The 26,161-nt window shown below is 41.6% G+C and overlaps 1 protein-coding gene across 2 annotated transcripts; it reads right to left on the bottom strand.

Annotated features, from left to right (window-relative positions):
• Window positions 1–1,192: 1,192 nt before the first annotated feature.
• On the bottom strand, window positions 1,193–26,158 carry LOC134437831 (NXPE family member 3-like). 2 transcript variants are annotated; one of them, XM_063187379.1, is made up of 6 exons: window positions 26,085–26,158; window positions 11,113–11,331; window positions 4,928–5,757; window positions 3,685–3,752; window positions 2,105–2,311; window positions 1,193–1,815 (listed from the first exon to the last, which is right to left on the bottom strand). In XM_063187379.1, the coding sequence occupies exons 2-6, from the start codon at window positions 11,203–11,205 to the stop codon at window positions 1,262–1,264; spliced, it is 1,752 nt and encodes a 583-aa protein (XP_063043449.1). In that variant the 5' UTR covers window positions 11,206–11,331; window positions 26,085–26,158; the 3' UTR covers window positions 1,193–1,261. The 2 variants fall into 2 exon arrangements, with proteins under 2 accessions (XP_063043449.1, XP_063043450.1); XM_063187380.1 differs by lacking the exon at window positions 26,085–26,158 and having other exon boundaries at window positions 11,113–11,649.
• Between the last annotated feature and the right edge of the window lie 3 nt (window positions 26,159–26,161).

Here is a 26,161-nt window from a genome sequence, read left to right on the forward strand (position 1 = left end):
TTCAGTGCTTTACTGCATTTTTTTTTTTGGGGAAAAATGTTATATATATAATATGTATATGTAATACTAATGTAGGGGGGCTAAAGCCCCCATAAAATAGGGCTAACGACGGCCCTGAGAATGGCATTACAAATTACTCGATGTATATTTTCAGTTGAAATGAAATAAAGAAAATTATTTCTAAGTAGGTGTTCAGTAAGTAGACAGAGGTAAATGGATTTCTCTTTTCAGAATTTGCAAACAAGTCCTCACCAAGTAGCCTACTTGTGTTGAATTACCGTTACCTCAGTGATCATTGAGTACCTCAATTGTTACTTCAAAACGGACAACTCATGGACAACATGAACCGTAGGTCTTTGCCACCCTTACCTATAGGAGAAATATCAATATAAAGCAACAATTCTCATATGGCATATACTATAAAGGTGAACCATTACTCATTTTCTTGATGCAAGGCACACACATAGTCCAGGAGGAAGGATGGCCAATCATGCAACTCCCCCGCTAACAAAATGCCACAGGACCTTTCTAACCCTCAAGATTTATAGTGGTAACAGTAACATAACTCATTCCCACCACACCTTTGTGCATCATATTGTACTTGACCTCAGAATGTTCTACATGTTTCAGTCATATGTAGTTGTACAATAGTACAGTAGCATACAGTACAGTGCAGCACAGTACAGTACAGTAGACTACAGTACGTTACAGTAGAGTACAATACAGTTCAGTATAGTACAGTAGAGTAGAGTAGAGTACAGTATAGTAGAGTACAGTATAGTAAAGTACTGTATAGTGCGGTACAGTACAGTTCAGTAGAATACAGTACAGTGCAGTAGAGTAGAGTACAGTACAGTTCAGTACAGTACAGTACACTAGAGTAGAGTAGAGTACAGTACAGTATAGTACAGTACGGTACACTAGAGTAGAATAAGGTATGGTATATTACAGTACATAGAGTACAGTAGAGTACCATTTCAGGATTTAAATATTTTCCCCTGACACAAACAATAAATACAAAGTTTAGTAGGGCCTATATGGTGTTCATTTTTCATTAGATTTTTTTTAACCCACCCCCTACCCACACACACACATGTACGCACGCATGCACGCTCGTGCGCACGCACACACACACACACACACACACACACACACACACACACACACACACACACACACACACACACACACACACACACACACACACACACACACACACAAACACACACACTTGACTTCAAATGTTCAGTGCCCTCCAACTTCACCCCTTTTGTTTGACTGGGCAAGCGTGAGACAGGATGATGTCCACCATATTGCTGATGATCTCCTTGGCCGGGTGCAGGAGGCGAGGTTGGGTGGGGTGCGCCAGTGTCATGTCCCAGGCATCCAGTAGCACCACTCCCCGCACGTCACGGAACATGGCCCTCAGCACCGTGTCCAGCTGCAGGGAATACCAGTCGCTGTTGTACAGGCTGTAGTTCGGATCTGTGATCTGGGGGTTTGCTGTGCGCACCACCACCAGTGTGCCCGGTGCCCGGTCCAGCAGTCTGGCCACAGCACGCCGGACGTGGCGCAGCCGCCGGATATACACCTCCACGGGAAAGGTACTGAAGTGAGACCAGAGGCTCAGAGCCACAATGGTGTCCCGGCCCCCACGCAGCGCGTCTATGCGATTGGCCACATATTCTATCTCGCTGGACTGCAAGGTGTTAAAGCGGATGGGAGGGCCGTGGGAGTGGAACGTCAACAGGATGTTGTTGGCACTGTCTACCGCCAGGAAAGGACCCACGTTCTTTTGGCTGCGCAGGCTGAACTCTGTCGGGGTTAGAGATCAAAGGAGGAGGAGGAAGAAGAGAAGAATGATCAGGTGAAAAAGAGAGACGACACACAAAAAGAGAGAAGAGGAGCGACAGAGAGAGAGAGAGAGAGAGAGAAATAGAGTGAGGCAGAGAAGACCAGGAAGATGTATAAAAAAGAGAAGGGAAGAAAAATAGTACAAGACAAACCTGAATTATCTATTACACAACATTTCATATTTTTTATATACATTTTATACATATCAGCAAAAATACATTTTTTTTGCAAAAAAGGATGGAGTTCTGACCTGGGACAAAGGCTGTGAGGTACTCAAACCACTGTCGGACTGTGGAGTCTCCAAACAGGTAAAACAGTTTTCCTTTCAGGCATTGTTTGACTGCAGCAGGGTTGTTAAAGTGTTTGATGGGGACGCCAGATAGAGTCCTCCAGGAGCCTTGGTGGTAATACCCAGACGGCACAAACTTTGATTGGTCCTGGCCAACCAAAGACTGGCCTGTGGAGAAGCATTTGAGTTAGACATACTACATTGATAGACATACGTAGGTCCACACACACACACACACACACACACACACACACACTCTCTCTCTCTCTCTCTCTCTCTCTCTCTCACACACACACACACACACACACACACACACACACACACACACACACACACACACACACACACACTTTCACTCTTGTATTCTATACTCCCATTTCCCACTTGTAGCTTTTCTCTGCACGTTTTTCCTCATCTAGTTATGCTTCATCTGGAGCTGGAGCCGCACGCACGCACGCACGCACACACGCGCGCGCGCATGCATGCACGCATGCTCACACGGATGCATGCACGCACGCACGCACATACACACATACACACATTAACCCAGGGGTGGGCAATAATTTTGGCCCAAGGGCTGCATTGGGTTTATAATATTGGCCGAAGGGCCAGATGTCGGCGGACAACTTGCCCGTATCAATAATAAGAAATAGTTTATGCTAACAGTAATTGTATTTCTAATTGTACATTGTACTGACATACAGTAACTGCAATAAAATGTATTACGATGTAGCCTATGTACTTGGCTAATCTTAAGTTGGCAAAACACATGTTTTTATCCATTTTAACATGGTTAAATATGACCGCATGAATTTGTATTTAAAAGTTGTCTTTTTTGTAAAGGCTCTGGGGGCCGCATGAAATGGCCCAGCGGGCCGCATATGGCCCCCGGGCCTGAGTTTGCCCACATCTGCATTAACCCATTGTTCCTGGATATTGCATTGCACAACATTGGCCCTGGCGCCTGGAGCTGCAATACGCAACATTCAGGCTCATGAGATTTGAGAGAACTTTATTAAAATCTTTGTTTGAGATGAATGAACACATTCTAATGAAAGATAAGGATCTTAGCGTTTAAATGCAACTAATTGCATATTTTTATGCTTTTATGCTTCAGAGGGCGAGTCTGAGATATTTAGGTTTATATATACGTAAATTAAAACAACATTAAAAAATTATTTTACTCGACACACTTTACTTGTACCTTATAGGCACATATGAAGGACATTTTAATGTGTTTTATTTTCACTATCAAGTAGGCTACATGTGTTTTTATAAAGTCGAATTTTCAAAGGTAATCACATTCACAGTTAATGTGTTCATTATAATTCTACACCAGTAGCCTCTTTATGCGTATAGTCCCATTCACTTTTGCTGGAAAAAAAACCTCATCATCAAAACATTTCTGACTAGACAATATAATGACATTACCAAGTCAGATTAAGACATAGTCGGTACTAGTTTGGTGATAATGGGGTTATAAAGATAGACTCTATGCAATTCATGTTTTTTCCTTATTTAGAAGTGCACTTCCTCCTTACCATTTTCTGCAGGTAGAATGGTTATGTGATCCATCCCCTGTGCCTTAACAGGAATTTGGATGGTCGAACTGTTACAGAAGAAAACAACATTCATTGTTTCACCTTCGCCCAAACATTTCCCTTTGAACAGGTAAGGATACACTAGCATAGCATAGTATTTGCATAGTTGCCTCCGCCAAGGAGGTTATGTTTTCGCTCGCGCTGGTTTGTCTGTTTGTTTGCTTGTCTGTCTGTCAGCAGGATAACTCAAAACGTTATGGAATGGATTTGGATGAAACTTTGTGGAGTTGTTGGAAATGACAAAAGGAACAAGTGGTTAAGTTTTGGTGGTGATCCGGATCCAGGATTTTTTTCATTCTTCACCATTTCGGGATAGGGCAAATTTTGACATTCCAGTTTCTGACTCCACAAAAAGAAGGCAGAAAGACTTGGAAAAAAAACAGGGGTTAACATGGTCAAATGTTAGGCTATATCAAACAACTTCCTTGGCGGAGGTTTGCATTCTCTGAGTGCATTTCTAGTTTATCACTAAAATACTTTTATCAAGAGAACTTCTGCAGTGTACGATTTCTCAACCAATTCAAGGGTCAAGGGTGTCAAAAGAGAAGTGGTTTTAGAGAATGCCTGAATGTCGGAAGAGAGTCTCTCTTTTAAAACAGACATTGTGCAACCTACACATCAAGTGGGTTTTCTGTTTCCAAATGGAAATTGTGCAACCTACACAAGTGGGAAATTGTACAACCTACACAAGTGACTTTTTTGTGTCCTACTCCACAGCACACACAACAAACTTACAGGGGTACCAGTCACAGTGTAGGGCATTATTGATTACCCCCACCTTCAAATCAATGTTGGGAATTGAACCTGTGACACTGGCCTCATTAATGACTGACTAGTCATGGCTGCCTCACCAGAAAGTTAATATTTGATGCATTTTATATATCAGCCTGCTTGGGTAGCATACTGTACTTGGCCTACTCTGTAACGAATACTAGACCTCGTTTTTCAGGATCCAGATGTAAATAATAATAAAAAAATAGCACACAGGGTCAGTTTAGAATTAGGTAAGTGGGAAATGGAATATGAAGCCAACGCCATGGTATGCAAGAGACCAGACATGGACACACAAAATGCAAACATCCAAGGCAGACCAACAGCCAACAGGATACCCACTCAGGATTTCATGCACATAAAAAACAGTGACAAACACCAGACAAGAAAACCTCTAGCTTGGAGTGGCTACCTTGTGAAGAGCAAAGACTCATTGGGGTAGAGCAGGTTTTTCTTGTAGCCACTTTTAAAATGGTTGACACGCCTGTTGCAGCCCAACCGTTTGGGCTTGTAGCAGTACCAGGGCTCACCAGTCTGCGGGTCCGTGTAGTCGCACAGTGGCGCCTTCCCTGGCCCAGTGGGAAGACACATGTCACACTGGGTGGTCTCGGACAACCCACCAGATCGGAAGAGACTCTTGAAGTAGACCCGGTCCGACTGCTCCTTTCTGAGGCGCCTGAGCACGCCCACCCCCTCGCTGGAGTGCACCAGGGTTATCTCCACCTGTGCTGCCCCTGCCCACAGCAGCGGCAGCTCCACCTCATAAGTCCCGTTCTGCCGGTCAACCACCCGGCCCGACGCACCGGCGCCAAGCTGTACAGATCGGATCCGGGCCAGTAGGAAGTCCCCTCCATAGCTCTTGGGCCGGCTCAGGAAGTCATGCATGTGGACCAGAACCTCCAGCTTGCCCCCAACCCGCCACGTCGTGGCCTGGCCAGAGGCATTGACGGGAGGCTGGATCACAAAGTAGCTATGGGCCGGGTCACTGCTCTGGTTGACCGGCACCTCCAGTCTCGGGGGCCCAGGCCAGGCGATAGAGTCCAGGAGAGTGCGCTGCTCTTGGGCCTCTTCCGGGGTGGGCTGCTGGCCCACGTGAGGGCAAGACTTCTGACTTTGGAGCTCTGGAGGTAAGGTGTGGAGGTAAGTTCTTGAGGTGAGGTTTGCAGAGGTATTGATGACAGAGCTGTTGTTGATACGAGGTTGAGGTGGACGTAGACAGGACACTGGCTCAGAATTGAACCTCTGTGAAAAGGATGGAAGGGTGATGGAGGAGAGGAGGGCAAAAAAAACAAAAGGAAGAGGAGATATGGGTGAAGGCTCGAGGGGGGGGGACCAATTGATGGCCCCAAACGTAACAAGCTTTTTTTGGTCTATTTTCAGGTAAAAACACCCAGTCAAGTCAATCGTAATTGCACACAAAAGTCATCCAACAACTCATTTGAATTGTGGAACTGGAACTTTAAGATGTTTGGGGCTCGTTTTTTTAGGCCTAACCACCACTCTAGCCTGGTTCACACCAGACGGTGTGTGTGTAGCTTTGGCGCCCCCTGGCGGAGCAGAGCTACACACACTACCGTCTGGTACACAGCCATAGAGCACGCTCCGTCTCCAACCAGAAAATAGGTTGAGAATGTATTGCTTCTGCACGGCCTCCTCACCAACAAATTCCTTCAAAAACCTTCCTATTAATCTTTAAAGAGTCAATCTAATCTGTCTTGTGACTCCTCAATGTGAGTTACCGTTTATATTTAAGAAATAAATGCTCCGTCTATTTTCTGGTTGGAGACGGAGCGTGCTCTATGGCTGTGTACCAGACGGTAGTGTGTGTAGCTCTGCTCCGCCAGGGGGCGCCAAAGCTACACACACACCGTCTGGTGTGAACCAGGCTACCACCACCTCTCCCTACTCTCTGATTGGAGCCCAAGATATAATATGGTAGCCTTGCTGAAGAATAGAATCCTTGCTGTCTTTACTGTAAGATCGGAACGATTGTGCAAAGCACCATGGAATTTCCATGGTTAGGACAGAGAGAGTAGAGAGAGAGAGAGGTTCCATTGGCCCATTGTTTCCGGGTTCTATTATTGGGGGGGAAATCCCCCTTTAGGCAGACCTAGGCAGACCTAAGGACTGTTCTATTCAATGCTAGGAGCATTATGACACGCCCCTTTAGGCAGACCGGAACCTGGTCACGTTAGGTGCCCATAGAAACCTATTTAGTCCAGCGGATTGGTGAATTGATCATGCACTTTTGAGTAAAAGCATGAAAATTGGTACACATATTCCTCTTACTATGCTTATTAATAATACGCGTTGGAGGCGTCGCGAAAAATGAAGAATTTTCAAGATGGCCGCCAAATCCAATATGGCCAACCCAAATTAATGAAACTACCTGACACGTTGTTGTAAAAGCATGAAAATTGGTACATATATCCTTCACAATATGCTGATTAATATTAGCATTGGAGGCGTAGCGAAAAATTATGAATTTTCAAGATGGCCGCCAAATCCAATATGGCCAACCCATATTAACGAAACTACCTGACACTTTGTAGTAAAGGCCTGAAAATTGGTACACATGTCCTTCTTAATATGCTGATCAATGTTATCATTGGAGGCGCCGCGAAAAATGCTGTATTTTCAAGATGACCGCCAAATCCAATATGGCCAACCCATATTAATGAGAAACCATCATGCACTGCGTCATAGATGCCTGAAATTTGTTAAATACATACTTTATAATGTACCTATTAATGTTAGAAATGGAATTGTTGGGTAAAACCAAAATTGAAATGTTCAAAATGGCCACCAAATGAAATATGGCCGACCCATAACAGGAATTGTATAGCAGATGAGTGAATCCATTATGCACGAAGTAAAAGCATGAAAATTGTTACACATTTCCTTCTTTTTCAGCTGATTAATATTAGATGTGAAAAATACTGATTTTCAAAATGACCTCCAAATCCAATATGGCCAACCCATATTAAGTACCGGGCACTTTGTGGTAAAAGCATGATAATTGGTAGCCTACACAGTTACATCTTTATGTGCAGATTAATATTAGGAATGGAGGAATGAAAAAAATATCTGAATTTTCAAGACAAATCAAACATGTTTGACCCATATTAGTGAATCCACCATGCACTTTGTAGCAGGAGCATGCAATCAGCACACATATACTTACTGATATGTATAATAATGTAGAAGGGTTCACGTGAGAAGTGCGTGCACGCACACACACACACACACACACACACACACACACACACACACACACACACACACACACACACACACACACACACACACACACACACACACACACACACACACACACACACACACACACACACACACACAAGTAATAGTCCTAAAAAAGATTACTCTGGAAGTGATCCTAACATAGCCTTATTTAGAAACATCAAACCCTAGCCTACTAATGTTATATATATATATATATATATATATATATATATATATATATATATATATATATATATATATATATATGAAGAGTTCAGATGCAAAACCCCCTAACTCCATTTCTGAAGACCTGCACTTCTATATTTTTAGAGAACCCCGTTGTTAGTTTGGTTTACATTCATGTACTTGATAATACATATAAATAGTTATATTACATGAATAAAAAAAATAAAAAATGCAATTTTGATAGCTTTGTATTAAATAAAAAATAATTAAGATTATTTTCTGAAATGGCACTTAGGGGGTTTTGCATCTGAACTCTTCATATATATATATATATATATATGTATGTAGTGTTGCATATTGTGTTACAGTACATTAGTGAAACCAGGGAACAATTTGCTGTAAAAGCATGAAAACACATTTTTCAAGAATTTTCAAGATGGCCCCATCAAATATGGCCAACCCATAGATGTATAAATGGGCATAAAATATCCTACATTTATCTCAGTATAAATTTCTCTGTTCTTGTAGTAGAAACATATTTGTAGTCTTTGATGAGTCAATACATATTTTAGTCTCAATTTCAATGGATTTGTTCCATTTATCATTGAAATAAATGTGCACAACCTTCACTCAAGTACTGTAGGTAACAAAACAAAATCTTGTCCCCCCTCAACATGGGGCTTAAATAAAATCTTATCAACTTCACCTTGCATATGATGCATAGTTTGCATACCTTGAACTACAAATACAGAAATGGGGGTTCACCATAAGCCAAATCGTGCACACCATTATTATAGCCAAAAAATGAATCATAATACTGTACAAGTAAGCTTTCACTCAAGGTTATTCAAATTTACATACCCCGAGTTGACTTTGCACCAACTGTGCCATTCACCATTTATTCAAAGTTTGTGTGTATCTTTTAATTAGGCATTGTTAGCAGTTTGATTGATGTTGGCCATAGGTTATACCACAGCCTGGGGAATCCCATGCTACTTTGCACAATCGTTCTGATCTGAAAGACAGCATGGATTCCATCCCTCAGCAAAGTACTAGATCTTGGGCTCCATTCAGAGAGCAGGGAAGGCCGGAAAGGCGACAACTGCGGTTTGTTTGAATAAATACAACTGACACGATTGGCTTTGGGCTATGCATATGCCAAATGAAACATTCGTAACACCCAATTAACGGCCATGGGCAAGTTTAAACCACGCCTTTCCTATGAGATATTGCATATGTAACCTTCAGAGTATCTCACTTGTGAGATCAACTGTTGTTAACAACGCAAGACATACCCATACAAAATGCATGGGACAGGATTGCAGTTTGTTTGAAAACCTTGAAGTACAGCTAGAAGTAGTAATTCATTATTGTTTTCTTTTTTTAACCATGTCTTAACCATGTCCATGAATTGGAAAATCAATTGAACTTCCTAGCAACCTTGAAATCTTGACTCTTTTGGATTTGTAGTCATGAGAGGCATACAGTATTAAAGACAAGGCCTATGCAGTCATCACTAACTGCTAGAGGTACTGTATATCCCACAATGTGCCTGGATGATTAATTAATAAGGGTTGGCTACATTTGATTTGGCGGCCATCTTGAAAATTTGGGTTTTATTTGCTATGCCTCCATTTCAAATATTATTATATATTTACTATGCTTTTACTACAAAAGTGGGTGTTAAATTCATCAATGGTTTCATTAATATGGGTTGGCCAGATTTGATTTGGCGGCCATTTTGAAAATTAAACTTTCTTGCAATGCCTCCATTTCTTTTATTAATCAGAATATAAAGAACCCATTTTCATGTTTTTATGACAAAGTATCAGGTAGCTTCATTAATATGGGTTGGTCATATTGGATGTGGCGGCCATCTTGAAAATACAGCATTTTTCGTGGCGCCTCCAACAATAACATTGATCAGCATATTAAGAAGGACATGTGTACATATTTTCAGGCCTTTACTACAAAGTATCAGGTAGCTTCATTAATATGGGTTGGCCATATTGGATGTGGCGGCCATCTTGAAAATACAGCATTTTTCGCGGCGCCTCCAACAATAACATTGATCAGCATATTAAGAAGGACAGGTGTACCAATTTTCAGGTCTTTACTACAAAGTATCAGGTAGTTTCATTAATATGGGTTAGCCATATTGGATTTGGCGGCCATCTTGAAAATTCTTCATTTTTCGCGACGCCTCCAATGCTAATATTAATCAGCATTTCGAGAAGGATATGTGTACCAATTTTCATGCTTTTACTCAAAAGTGCACGATTAGGCCCTTTTGTGTGTCTAATCTGCCGGACTTTGTTGGCATATCTTTATATACTTAAAGCATTTCTGGCTAGCACTTTGCCTTTGTAGGGCAGCATTGGTGGCCTGAACACGATGTTGTGACAGGGAGCAAGTCACTTAATCCCCCTTCAGAGACCCCACACCCACCCCCCAAACCTGGCAAGTACAACCATGAAAAAATCCCTTGCTGTATTTTCAAACAAAATTGTAGTAGGAAATGGATCGCACTCAATTTTTCTTCTTTCTTGTTGTTTTCTTTTTATTTTAACATTGCACGGACTGATATGACAGACGTTTCGGCTGAAGATTTTTTTCACCTAAGTGACATCAGTCGTTCCTGTCATTTCATTGATGGTCTTTGTTCGCTTTTTATTTAGTCATATTAAGGAACAGACAAGCAAGCGTCACGTTACCCCACTAGTAATGGCAACGGTTATGGATAAAGTAATTAAGTAATTATTCCTTTACTCAAAATGAGGCTCCGTTAGTAACGCCTTTATACTTTAACACCGTTACTCCCAGCACTGATTGTGACTAGTGTTGAAATGCCTTCCATTGTAGACACAGCCAAGTGTAACTTTTACAAACTATTATGAGGGAGATTGAGATGAGAGAGAAGGCTGGCCTGAGTGAGAATAGCAACCTATTCCTCCAGAACTCGGAAGACATTGGATCAGGATTTTCAGTGACTGGTACCATAATTGTATTGCCCTGTGCTTCAAATTGACCCTCATTTTGGTTCTGCCATGTGTAGGATATGGCGACTTCATGGGTGCTTTGTCCATAAACTGTTCTATACCGTCTAGGGTTTATATACACAATCTCTGATCAAATCACAAGAAACCACATGTGCTTAACATAGCTCACCTCCAGGAAGTGAATGTTGTGTAGGATGAGGAAGACCGCTGCAATCATGAGGAAGAAGAAGAAAGGCGAGTATCTGGACAGGGTTCCCCCCATGACGGCATCAATAGTCTGCCACCCTGCCCACACAGTGTCTCATCCCGTCCACATCACCGACTCCAGGACATGCTGAAGATCTCTCCTTAGTCTCCAGCAGCAGTCCGTCATTACAGTGGGAATTACCTGGGTAAAGACCATTATATATATTGAATCACAACCGTATTGTAGAAAAGCTACCGGTATGTTGAGCAACATATCCTCGGATCCCAGGGTTAACGTATCGCCGGATCAGATGTAAACCAGATCTAGGTAGATCAGAACCCTGGCTGATTCAAATTATTCCACCTGTGGAGTTATTTTTTCTGCGTTTTTATGTGCATGGGCAATGCATTTACAATCGAAACAATGCAGATACAGATACGGTCTAATGTAAACCAGCCCTTAGCATGCCCAATAGATCCAATTGTCTTATCCACAGACCCATCACTGATCAGCGTGTCATTTTTTGTGCGATAAATTATTTTATGTTATCCAATCTCTGCCTTCCAGTGACTGAGGAAGGCAAAAATGTTGGTTAATGTTTTCTAAAACTGACCAGCAGTCTAACACATAGCTTTGGATGAAATTTTGACAACTCTTCTTTGCACAACTGTTTTAAAATCAGCTACAGTGGGATGGATGGATCGCATGCATGAACAATAATAAATAGATTTCAAATAGATGGCTAGACATTATCCTTCAGGGTTTGTTTGTAAAGTGCCAGAGTCATGCTTACTTTAATCATAGCTGGTCATCCATGTCCCGAGGTAAAACAGCCCCAAAGCATGAAACTCCTACGACCATGTTTCACCGTTGACATGGCACTCTTTTTAAAAAAAATCAAATCCAGTGTTCATTTCACAACAGATGTTACAGGAGGCTCTCCTTTCAAAAAGTTCAACTTTTGTAACATCTGGCCGCATAATATTTTCTCAGAAGCTGTGTATGCATTGTAAATGTGTTTTTTAGCAAATTTGAGACAAGCTTTGATATTCCCCTTGTCAGAGGTGGCTTTGGCCTTGGAACTCTGACATGCATGCAATGTTTGCATTGCCTAGTCTCTTTCTTATGGTTGAGTCATGAACACTCAGATTGCATGGGCTAATCAACACATCCAGTTGGTAAGACATTGTTCTGCACTCCTTTCTGAACTCTTTGATGTCTTCTTGGGGTAATTTTAGTGTGACAGCCTGTGATGGAGTGACCATCACTAGGGTTGTGGGTGTGTTCTGACTAACATACCAACGAACATGGCTCTTTGGTGTAGGGGTCAGAGCCCCGGTTTACTACCCCAGAAGGGCTGGGTTCGAGTCGCAGCTGGGCAACTCTACTCCCCTTCACAGTGCAGTACAGTGAGGCCATCGAAAGCGTACCCATTGTGTGTGAGCCATAGTTCCATGTGAGGGCCCCTAGAATTGGTGACCCCCATGTGAGGGACCTCAGTGATGGGTGAAGCATTGATGACGGGGCTCACTGGATGGGAGAAGCATGATGGGCAGTTGCGTGAGGGACACAATGAGTGTGTTAAGCGCACTGGTGCGCTTCCCGAAGGGGAAGGCTGTGTGATGGAGTGACCATCACTAGGGTTGTGGGTGTGTTCTGACTTATATGCCAACAAGCCTGGCTCATTGGTGTAGCGGTCAGAGCCCTGGTTTACTAACCCAGAAGCTCTGGGTTCGAGTCCCAGCTGGGCAACTCTACTCCCCTTCGCTACACAGCTTCTCTTACAGTAGAAATGTTCACCATAACATCATGCTTTATCCAATTGTGGATAATGGCTCTCACCATGGTTTGTAGATGCCCCAATGATTTAGAAATTACTTTGTAACCTTTTACAGTGAGATACTGTATGTCTATTGGGTATTTAGTATGCTTGCCGGCAAGCAGAGGCCGAAGGCTGGCCTACGCCCTTTCATTCGTTCACCAGACTAATTTTTCCTCCATTGTCCCTCTTATTTTACCCTCATTGAAATGAAGGTAACCCTGGCAGTTAGAGTGAGAGGTGACCTGTCCTCATTTTTTTAATAAAACAAAATAAACAGCTTCACCCAGGCCTGTACTGGGAGAACAAAATGGCCCGGGCATTTTTGGCCCAGACCGGCCCCTCACAATCAGCGGAGCACATGCGATTACTTATTGACCAAGCGGCCTATGCGAAAAGGCATGCATGTATCTCTCTTTCAGCTACCAGAAAACACCAGGAAATGTGTGCTGACTATATCAACTATTTATTTAAAATTAATCTTAGTTTGGGCAGTGGTTTAGAAATGCAATAGATGACCACACTCACAGCAAAAGTAATCTAGGCCTACTCTACTTCTCTCTCTAACTCAACCTCATCCTGGCCTGGTTTGACTAGATGAGAAGAGGGAGATTATTTATCACAATGTATGCAGCACTTGCAAAATATTCAAATTAATATAGTATTCAGTGTATTGTTTGTCTAGTAATTTATACAATAAAGATGTTTGTGTCACAAGTCTTATTTTCTCTCGCTGACCCATGGGCACCAGAGGAGGTGCGACAGGCAGCAATGCCCAGCAGGTATTAACAGCTACCTGTACAATCCTGAGTGTATAGCCTACTCATAAATTGACCTAGATTAATGTTAAATTGAGGGTTTCTTCTAACAGGTGCATTAGAAGAGTGGTTAATTTCCTGTTATCAAAATGCATCTTTCATTGCATAAGGAAGCTACTTTAATAGCTTGAATGATGAAAGAAAATCATGAACTGCCTATCACCACAATGCTTTAGTGTGTCAAATATGTTAAGAAAGCATTAACATACTGAAGTTTCAAAATGAGCAGTGCTGAAGGTGGTAGGCTATAAAATAGTCTACAGATAAAACTGTATCAAAAGCTTATTCAAAAGAAATTCTTCAATCATTTATCATTTATAATTGTCCTGGATAAAATAACAGCTGAGAGAGATAGAGAGAGAGATGCTAGGTCTTTACCTACAGAATATGGTTTGATTGTGCTCCCAGAATTAAAAAAAAATAAATCCGTTTGGCAAACCTTTTCCACACACGAGACGCGACAACCGTTACATGACATATTTTCACTGCGTGGTAAATGTGATTACGCAAACGATCGCTGAATATTTAGTGAGAGTAGGCACGAGTTTGACAGTCTTCGAAACGCATTTGGTACACGGAATGCTTTAGAACAACACCACTGGTGTTCCATTTAATGCTATACATTTGGCACACTGCCGTGGCTACTATACTGTTAATATTATTCACGTCAATGGTTTGGTGTATGGAATGTTTGTCTTCTCAATAGGTCCGCGAGTCGAGCGACCGGTTCAAAGCACTCAAGCACACTTATAGTGGTGGAAATTAATGACCTATTAAATGTTAATGTTTAATGCTGAAGTGAGAGTTGGGGAGAGGCATGGAGTATCCTAAAGTTTGAAAGAACAGATTTTGACTTGACTCATACCTGGCAGGGCTCGTAGAGGCTGAAGTTGTTGTCCCTCTCCTGCTGCTACAACACTACATGTGTGAACACATTATCTTGCCTCTGCTGCAAGTTTTTTTTTTATCCCTTTTCCGCAAGCTTTTCCACACCACCTTTTAGTTTTAGTCTCTCCATCGTTTGTGTCTCAAATTTGCGCGCGTAATGCAGGGTAGGGCCGCAATGAATAGTTAAGTCCGACTCAGATGCACCAATGGGACACCCCCTCCCTCTAGCCCCTTTATGTGTGGGCTGATGTCATTGGAGGAGGGCCGAGGGCCGTCAGCACGAAATTGTGGGCCGCTGGTCACATTTTTTTAAAAACATTAATAACAATTATTTTTAAAAACCGACATCACCGGCCCTCTAGGGGCGTCAGCCCACCGGGATTTTGCCTGGTTTGCCAGATTGCCAGTCCAGCCATTTTCGCTTACAAGAAGAAAAAAAACAAAAAAAATACAATGTATTATGAATAAAACATTTGAAAATAAATATATAGGTTGAGATTATTACATTTTTAAAAAAATATTTGTTGCAAACGTACTCTGCTTACGTAGGCACGTACAGGCTGCACGGAATCATGGGATCAATATCATACGATAGCATCACCAGTCAGTTCAACGGAATGACTTTAAAAGCGTGGCTAAGTGGAGGGAAAAAGGCGGAGAAAAGAAAAGTGGACAAGGACGAGGAGGTGGTTGAGTCGAACAATGTGGAGGAAGCAGAACCACCGAGCACTTCAAGTGTTAACGCCGAAAGATGCAGCGCTGACCTTGAAATGCCTGAGGCTAGAACTACTTCGGACAGTAAACGCCGCGAAGCTACAAGGAGATATGGAGTTCGGGTTCTTTTGGAGCTGAGCCGAGGACCACGCCAAGCCGCAGTGTGAGGTGTGTTGTAAAATACTGAGCAACGACAGTATGAAACCAGCCCATCTGAAACGACATCTACACTCCAACACCCACAATTACAAGAGAAGCCAGTGGACTTTTTTCGAAGAAAACATGACGAGCTCAAGCAGTCAAAGTCCATCGTTCGTTCCTGTACTGCATCCTCAACCGATGCACAGGAAGCTTCCTACGAAGCTAGCCTTCTCGTTGCTAGGTCAGGTGAGCCACACACAATCTGCTCGAAGCTATGTTTCCCACTTGCTAAAAAAGTAATTGGCATTATGTGTGGGGAGAAGTCAGCCAAAAAGTTGGACTTGGTTCCACATTCTAAAGACACTGTTTCCCGGAGAATACAGTCTATGTCAGATGACGCTCTGAAAACACTGATTCAATTAATTAAAAGCAGTCGTTTTTTTCCCCTGTGTAGTGATGCACACTGAAGTAATTGGTTGTTGCCCATTGGAGCAGCCTCAACCTATGGCAGGCGTTTGCCTGCCGATGGGGCACCCAAGTCACGCCCTTCTACTTCCGAGCCATGGGGCTGAAGCTCTCAAAATTTTGAATGGGACCAAATGGAGCAAGCCAGGTAAATCCTCATCCCGTTTGGCATGTGCTCCGGATTTCACATATGATGGCTGTGAATTTTAAAGGTTTGGATTTGCGTTGTAAGACCACTCATTTTCGGCACGTAAGAAAGGTTATTTTAGCTTTTGTGCAAAACTGTGTTAGAGACTACAACGTCCGCCTCGCATATTTGACATGAACCGAGGCACAGCCAACCCTACCCAACCCACCGCGGCTGAAGTGGCTGCACGTCGGACATGCGACTTCTGTTGTGTAGTCCAAATAATTACATATTTTTGCACGCACACAACTCAAAAATCGCTTGCCAAGTGAAGTCGACAAGCACACCATTGGTTATCATTAATTCTGAGGTACAGCATATGTGTGATCGACAGGGGAATGCGAGGTGGATCGGAAAATAGCTTTGATCAGTCCATTAAAGCCTAGTCAAGCCCAGTAGCTATGTTCCCACCTGTTGGCCTTGTCCTCGGTCAACAGTACTCCTTGTGAAACTTGACTAATCGTCTGACAGCGCCTGCGCATCTGCCGTTTGGCTTCCTATAGGCACACTCAGCCACGTAGGTTGGGATGTGCCTTCTAAACATGCTTTTGGCATCTATTACTAATGTCCAGATGGCCCATGGAACTCTGAATCTTGCTGAGACTATGTGAGAAGTCTTGGATTACTTGGTGTAGCCGGTTTGCTGCTGTTCTTGCCGACAAGAGAACCCTAAAACCCTGATTGCTCGTTTCACTGATTTGGTGCAGCTGCCTACAAGTGCTGTGAAACTACCAACCACCACGACATCTGCTAGTTTTATTTCTCAATTGCTTTAGAACATTTCTCAAATCTCTCTCACAATTTGCAAAACATAATATTCATTCTCAAAACAGCATTAACAAATGGCAAAACACCGTGGCTGACCTGCAAAACCAAGTCTCTTGCTCAAAACCCAAGTTTTTGTGTCATTGGCTACGTGTACATGATGTTTTTAAGTCCGATTTAATAAATGCGATTTAAATAGATCGGATTAAGAGTTATTTTGCGATGTGTATACATGGCACTTTCACTTAAATGCGATTAAACGTCTGGGGAAAATAAAGCATTGCGATTGGACTGAGGATGCACGTGCTGAGCGAGCCAAATAAGGCACGGGGGCGTGGTCCAATGCCACCGAGATGCAGGTCATCTTCCCCACGAAAATCGTTGCCTCAGGCGGACTGAAATCACAACATTTCCCCCTTTCTCCCTGGATCATTTACAATGCTACATTAGCTACCCTGTTAGCATAGAAAAACGAGTGGTCGAATGGTAATGTGGAGTAACTTTGTTGTGCTTCATTACTTCGTGGGGCACTTTTACATCAATATATGGAAGCCACAACATTTATAGTCGCTTAGGGACTTTAAATTAAGCAAAACTTTCATGTGAAAATCAACAGGAAGTGCCGCCATGTTTTTCTCACTGGCAAAGAGCACGGTCTCTTGGCGCCATCATGTGGTCAACGAGCATGCGTGGAACGACTGGATTTATTGTAATTCCGAATAAATGACAGAGGAACGTGTTTAATCGGATTTAAAAGAGGAATAAACCACCCACTTTAATCGGACTTAAGTTTAAATCGGAATAAACTTAAATCCTGTTCGGTAAGTGTTTACATGATATTTTTAGAGTGGAATTAAGTTTTAATCAGATTTAAAGTGAGTTAAATCGGACTTAAAGTGATACTGTACCATTTTTGGAAATAAGCTTATTTTACACCTCCCCTTGAGTTAAATAATAGGGTTTTACCTTTCTGCTATGCTTTCAACCGTTCTCTAGGTATGGCAGTGTAAATTTGCCTCCAAGCTAGCAGTTAACATTGAGTCCTATGAGACCAGTTAGCCGCCAGCTGGTCTCATACGAGTAAATGTTAACTGCTAGCTTGGTGGTAAAATTTGCACTGAAGAGTGTACTAGTTTCCTCAAGAGTGTACTAGTCAATTGACAACATGACAAATCGATTTGACTAGCTTGTCCATACACTATGACACAATGACTAACCATTCTGCTGGCACTGACGCGTTCATTGACACAAAAACTTGGTTTTGAAAGACAAACTAAGAATTTTGAGGAAGAGACTCGGTTTTGCAGGTCATCCATGGTGTTTTGCCATTTGTTAAAGCTGTTTTGAGAATGAATACTGTGTTTTGAAAATTGCGAGAGAGATTTGAGAAATGTACAAAACCAATTGAGAAGTACTTTAATTCCTCCCTTGCTCCTGCCCTATGTGGAACCTAATGTCAGTGTGACTGAATGTGATGGTGCCTTTTTATAAATTAACAGAAAGTATATTTTTATGAGCATTGTAATAAAATAAAAGGACCTTTTTGTATTTTCATAACTTTGGTCTCTGGTGTCCTTAGTCTAACGAACCTTGCGTGTCCTACTGACATAAGTGTTTATGGTCAACATTCTAGGGGTGAAAGTCCCCTGGTGGCGTAGTCATGCAATTGCTCATCAGGTCAAACTTCGCTAATTCTACTTTACGTCCAAGGCTACACCTGCAACTGGACGAGACGACAGATGTCGCAGATTTGGCAATATTGAGAAATCCATCTGTTGTGTTGAGTTCAGTTGGTAGACATGTTATCCTGAATTCTTAGCGCATAATTATGACACTGTTTATGAAAAGGCTCCAGGCTATCTTAATCCGGCCCTGCCTGAGGGCTAGGAGGCTCAATGGGCTCACGCCAGGATTTTATCATAACATTTCCTGCTTGAGATCTCAGAAACTCAATCTGTTTACGATCTCTGTCACTTTGCAAGAAATACAGTCTAGTTTTTATTATGCCCTGCTCCTGAATGTTGATGTATCACATCATGCGTGTGTGTGTGTGTGTGTGTGTGTGTGTGTGTGTGTGTGTGTGTGTGTGTGTGTGTGTGTGTGTGTGTGTGTGTGTGCGTGTAAGCCAGCCTGATCTCCAAAAATTCCGTGCTCCTGGACACGGATGTTAAGGACACGAAATCCGTGTCCAGGAGCACGGATTTTGCCAAAATTCCGTGCTCCTGGACACGGAATTGTTTTCCGCGCTCCTGGACACAGAATTGTTTTCCGTGATGGGCACACGGAAGTGCTTTCTATAGGCTATTACCACAGCACTGTGTAACTCTATCATTAGAAAATACATACCAAATTCTAATCCTAAACAAAATAATGCTATAGCAATTTCAGTTGTGCCCTAACCAAAACATTCCCTAACCTTAACCTGTCATTAAAGACATATTTTTGAGAAATACCTTTTCCAGTTGGTTGCTAGGCTATCAAAAAAAGTAACTGTGCCCAGACCAAAACAATCCCTAACCCTAACCTGTCAGTAGGAAATGTTTTTTTGAGAAAAAATATTTGAAATTAGAAAAATCCTGAGAAAACACAAGACTGTGGAAACATAGAGCTGTGGGAGTAGCCTATAGAGAGAGCATTTCTCTGTGTCCATCACGGAAAACAATTCCGTGTCCAGGAACACGGAAAACAATTCCGTGTCCAGGAGCACGGAATTTTGGCAAAATCCGTGCTCCTGGACACGGATTTTGTGCCCTTAACATCCGTGTCCAGGAGCACAGAATCTTGGAGATCATGTTGCAGCAAGCGTACTCTGCATTGTCTCTGCAGAAATGCAGTCTAGTTTTTATTATGCCCTGCTCCTGAATGTTGATGTATCACATCATGGGTTTGATATGACCTAGGCCTACTACACATTGTCAAACTGGTTCTATTCAAATTGTCTCTTGATTTGAAAGGCCTGATAGCAGCCAGACTTGGGCAGCTGTGAAATATTACTCAGTTGTCCAAAATAATATAATTAATCACAGATATCTCCTCATTTAACAAGGGATGGAATTACTTTTTCACACAGGCTCATGCAGGTTTTATGGCATTATTCTCTTCACTGAAACACTGCATTTTACGTTTGCTTTGGCCATCGTTTTTCATGTTTACATTTGTTTGGTGATCTGAAAATGTTAAGTGTGCCAAATGCGCAAAAGAAAAAATCTGTTGCAGGACCAAAACCAGTGGTGTAGTCTACGTAGAACGCGGAGTATACCCACTTCTAAATTTCAGGGATTTCAGTATACCCACTTAGAATTGATTGATCCATTGTTTTGAATAGCACAAATATATACAGTATACCCACTTCAAAAAATGCTCAGATATACAGTATACCCACCATAAAAAGGTAGACTACACCACTGACCAAAACATACGCACGACACTATACACAAACATAGCCATTTTAGCCTGTGCATTATACATCATAACATTTCCTTGTTGAGATCTCAGAGACTCAATCTGTTTACGATCTCTGTCACTTTGCAAGTCTGTGTGTGTGTGTGTGTGTGTGTGTGTGTGTGTGTGTGTGTGTGTGTGTGTGTGTGTGTGTGTGTGTGTGTGTGTGTGTGTGTGTGTGTGTGTGTGTGTGTGTGTGTGTGTGCGCGTGTGTGTGTAAGCATACTCCGCATTGTCTCTGCAGAAATGCAGTCTAGTTTTTATTATGCCCTGCTCCTGAAATTTCAAATATACAGTATACCCACCATAAAAAGGTAGACTACACCACTGACCAAAACATACGCACGGCACTGTACACAATCATAGCCATTTTAGCCTGTGTATTATACACGACAAGGCAGCAAGTTCAACTACAGTCTCTAAGTAGTTGTAATTATGTTGCCTTAAATATTTGTTATTATTATTATTATTATTATTTTTTTTTTATTTTTTTTTTGCGGGGTTTTAGGGTGGGTTGTTGATACGACATAGGGCAGCACAGGATACAGGAGATGAGTATTATGGCAGCCCATTTCCCTAATTCAGTAACTTCATTGTATTGATGAGTCAAAGTTATGAACTACAAAAGGGCCATTGTTTGTATCCTCCTCAAATCACATGGGGTTCCTATTTTTACCACTTTCCCAAAGAAAAACCTTAAGAGTGGTTTACAGTCATTCATGAAGAAGGACAATGTTGCAAAGGCCTGTCTCCCATTTCATGGCACAATTTATCATGACCTGGGCTCTGTCTGGACAACACATTATTGTTAATAATAATTGTTTAAAAAAAAAGGTCACCAAATGAGTGCTCAGTTCACTACTTTCAATTTATGTGAATATACCGTTTACTGTTTTATGTATTGCCGTAATTCAAAGGAATAACATACAGGCTATGCATGAATGGAGATCATTGCATGTAAATACTTTATTTTACTCTACTTCCATTCAACTTTTCTATTTCTCTTCACTTTGCTCAAGTAATTGGTAAGTTTCCTAAGTAACTTTACATCTATTATTTTGATGGTATGTACTACTATGTTCGTGATCCATAGATTAACATAATTCTAATATCTTCTCTTTAAATTACCCTTTGGTGAGAGATATGAGTCATCTACTGAATGATTGCTTACCTTTTACAAAGTTGTGTTGAGAATGTGCCCTTATCTCCGAATGGATATTTAAAAAAATAAACTCAGATGGACTGAGCAGACAACTAGGCAAACTAAGTTATTATAAAGTCATAATTGCTGCTTTTGAAATCCTTAGGTGAGCAGCAGCACTGATGTTGCTCTGTGGAACAGCCTGTCATAAATGACATGCAGCCTCACATGATAGACCCCTCCCAGTCCATCACCTTAAGCCAGTGTTTCTCAAACTTTTTCAGACCGAGGACCACTTTGTCCCCCAAAAAGTGTTCAGGGACCACCTGTCAACTCAATTGACATTTGAGGGGTGCTTAATTGACACGGCTAATTTCAATGCAGATCACTTACTTTTTATTTACATTACAAGCCTGTATTATTGTGGTGAAAATAACACTTTCCATGTGTTTAACTTTGTAATTGTGTTACAAATATAGCCTACTTCTAGCTCGTCTTGGAACAGTAGAAATCCACTCGCGGACCACCTGAGCTCTGCCGCGGACCACCAGTGGTCCCCGGACCACACTTTGAGAAACACTGCCCTAAGCCAATCACTGTCAAGAAAACTAAAGTCCTTATCACAAAGTCATACCACTATTAGGCAGACTTTTAGCCAATACATGGTCCTTTATCAATGTCTCCATGGTTGTGTACCATGAGTATAGTGTTATATTGTAATGCAGCTTCAAGATAGACTGTCTTCTTAAAAATACCACCACTCCTACAGTGTGTGAATTCAGTTATGCTCAAACAAGCCCACATAATTGGCACAGTGGGTGTTATGCCAAATAACTACCACATATAGAAACAAAAACATCTGTCAAAGGTTAGTGGATGTATGCCTTCTAATCTCTCTCTCTCTCTCTCTCCCCCTTTCTACTTTTCTGTCTTAACAATCTGACTTATTTTTCTGAAGAACAGCAGTACTGTTCTAATTATCCACAACTGTCACAATGTCCCCCTTACACACAAGAACCGCCTATACCAAATTGTTAAGTGGTCAAGTAAACTGATCAGTGAACCACAGCTGAACCCTTCTTCCCTGTATGCAAAGCAACTACAGCGGATAGCAATGGCTATCCTAGATGATAGCCGACACCCTTTGAATAGTGAGTTCCAGTACCTCCCCTCTGGACGGAGGATGGTAGTTCCTGGTTGCAGAACCAATAGGTTCAAAAGCAGTTTTGTTCCAGCTGCAAATACTTTGCTAAACAAGATGTAAAATAAACCTATGTATTTGTAAAAATGCTCTTTGCACTTTAGCTGCGCCAGTCACTTCTGCCATGGTCCTGCAGTGGTTGTGTGAAGTGTTGTGACCCACCACTGCAGTCAGTTTATACCCCTCCCCCCACCCTTGTGTGTATATGTTGTATGTGTATTCAGTCAAATGTCAAACATTTTATTTATTTCTTTGTGTAGCCTATATGTGTTTTTTTTAGACTCCATGTTTACGTGTCATGTGTCTTGTGGTTCTGATGTAAGGACAGCCATCTTATCTTTTAAACTGCAAACCCAGTTTACCTCCGGGTACCAATAAAGTTGAACTGAACTGATACCAAAATTATCCCAGTAATTCCTGTTGAGTAACGCAGTTTAGTCAACATTAGTGCAATTATGTCTATGTTGTTGTATGCCAATCATCTTATCTATGCAGATGACATTATGACCTTTAGTCCAAGTAGTGCAGTTTGTTTGTATGTTTGTATATCTGTGTCTGACTATGGTTTACAATTAGGTATAATAAACTATAATAGCAAAAGCGCTGTTGCAATATGTAGAACTACGTAAATAGGATAACAGCATAACATTTTTTTGTGTTCTCTTGAGGTTTTCATAAAGATACAATACCTAGGTCACTGTATTAAAGGTGATATGAATGATGATGATAATTATGTACACATGGAAATGGTGTTGTAAGTTACGGCATATGCACAGGCAAACACTTTAGCCCATAAATACACATTTTGCTCCACTCAACTTGAAGTGGCTCTGTTCCAAGCATAATGCACACCACTCTACACATCACACCTCTGATCTTCTTACAAAAAGTTCAGCATGCAAAAATGACAAGTAGCATACAGTGATGCTTTAACCCTCCTGTTACCCTCAGATCTGGGTAACATCGGTGATCCTTGGGGTCAATTTGACCCCAGCCACTAAAATGTCTTCAAAATCAGTAGAAATCAAAACTTTGACACATGTTTATGTCTCAGGTATTTAATGTTACTCTGTTGGTGACATAAAAGTCACTGAATTTGAAATAGAACAGAAATCGTTAATAAAAAAGTATAATGGGAAAAGTGCACTGTTCTAAAACTTTTGACTGGTAGTGTATATTGGATTAAGCACCACTGCTTTCTCTCATTTGCCAAGATCATCTACATGGGTCTGAACCATCCTCTAGTCTTTCTTCAGGAACTGGTTTCTCTTCCTGCTTATTTGTCTTTGTCTGAAATACATAACAGAATAGCGTGTGACAGAACACAAAATGTGCCACTCATGATTCGGTGCCACTCATGATACCGGAGGTGCGGCTGAGTGCCTGAGATGATTTTGCGACTTGGTATTGTTCCTTTATCCTTTTGATTGAAGCCTGTTGATTGAAAGTTGACAGGTGAGGTGTGCCCTGTGTGCCACTCACATGCAAGAGTAGACAGGAAATGATTGAGAGAGAGAACGATGGGGTAGGACCAGGAAATGACCAAGGCCGGACTCGAACCGGGGTCCACATGGGCAATGTAAGCCCAAATGTGGGGGGCTTAGCATGCTGCGCCTCAGTGCTTCCTGTGAAAATGAGTCTTTGCACGGTATTGTGTTTGTTTTTGAACCGTGGCTCTCTTGTCACCCCGGTGCACTGTCATCACTGTGGCTCACTGTCATCCAAGTTTTTTTGGTACGGTGCCACTCATGATACCGGAGGTGTGGCTGAGTGCCTGAGGTGATTTTGCAACTTATTGTTCCTTTGTCGTTTGCCTGGTGATTAAAATTTGACAGGTGAGGTGTTGCCTGTGTGCCACTCGCATGTGGTTCTCATGCATACTGGCATTGCTGACATTCCCTCTGTGTTTGTTTTTGAATCGTGGCTGTCTTGTCAAGCTGGTGCACTGTCATCCAAGTTTTTTTTGCCATTTGGAGTCTCAATAGCCTATTCATCTGCCATAGTTGTGTGGATGGTTACACGAGGTAGCCCAATCGATCAGTTAATCCACAAAGAGTGTGCAAATTATGATTGGCCTACCTTGGGGTGCATGCTTTCACTGAATCAATTGCAATAGTAGCAATAGTAGCTTCAATAGAACAGGTTTAGGGGTGTGTGTGTGTGTGTGGGGGGGGGGGGCGTATTGTGGATGGTGCTATAAGGTGCCATAGGTGCTATATATAATATATATGATAATAGGATGCCTTGTGTCAACAATAAGCCACCACTGCCCAAAAGTTTGCCTTGAATTAGTTTTGGCCTTCGCCCACATCGTTAGCACTGTTAGTGATGAGGGCCCAAAGAGCAAAACTGTTCTAAAAAGCATAGCTAAATCGCTTATTTTCATGTATTTCACGTTATCTAAACAGAATAGAACAAATATTTGAAAAATGTGGATGTTCCATTTATGTTTCATACACCTAAAACAATGTGGGGTCAAACACGGATGTACCCAAAATGCGTACATTACTTAGGAAAAACATTTTTGTGGAAATTTCCCTTTCGCCACATTTACCCCATCTATTCAGGAAAAGTCATCAAATATGAAGCAAAAGAAATATGTACTTAATGTATTTTTCAGACGTTAAATATTGATTGGGGTCAAATAGACCCCAAAGATAATAGGAGGGTTAAGAAGGTTCTCAGAGTAGATCATGCTGGCCAGATGTTTGTATCTAAGTAAGCACACTTCCTGCCCTTTTAAGAAATGTACTGTATGTATAAGTTCACACAACGCCTGGATGATTCTTTCAACAGATAACTTTGTGTACCTTTCTCGCTACTCATAGTAATGAATTCTCTTTATTTGAAGTCAGCAAAGAGTTGTTCAGAGCCCACTATATTGCCACTCTCCAAAACAGAACTTGGACAAGCCAAGTCTGCTATTATGTATGATAAATAACATTTTAATGACCAATTATATCTGTCTTCGTTACGGAAGGGCTTCCAAAGTCATTAAAACAAGTTTGTGCTGCAAAGGTTAGCTCTACTTCATATTAAAGGTATACCCTCTTTGGGATGCCATTTATGCACATGCCCATTTTTCTTTAAATCCACATAGGCCTACAATTGTTTCTGGTACACCTATTAAAATTATTTCACAGCTGAAATGTTTCTCTTTCCTTACTGTTTAACATATTTTGATATTAAGTTGCTACTTTAAAAGCTCAACAAGAGATTATCAGTTGTAATGATTTTCCAAAAGGGTGTCCAAACTGTCATAGGTATCTGTCAATACTACATCCAAAATAGTGAGGACAAGACCAACCCATACATATAAAAGAATGAGGACCCCTCACCACATCAAGCCATGTGAAATATTTACAAGTACTTACAGGTAAGGCATGCCATATTCCATTTGGTGTGCACTCCAGATCAGCAGTGTGGGTAATGACCTGGACATTGAAATGGT

Source organism: Engraulis encrasicolus, chromosome 21 (genome assembly GCF_034702125.1).
Source record: "Engraulis encrasicolus isolate BLACKSEA-1 chromosome 21, IST_EnEncr_1.0, whole genome shotgun sequence".
Taxonomy (NCBI): domain Eukaryota; kingdom Metazoa; phylum Chordata; class Actinopteri; order Clupeiformes; family Engraulidae; genus Engraulis; species Engraulis encrasicolus.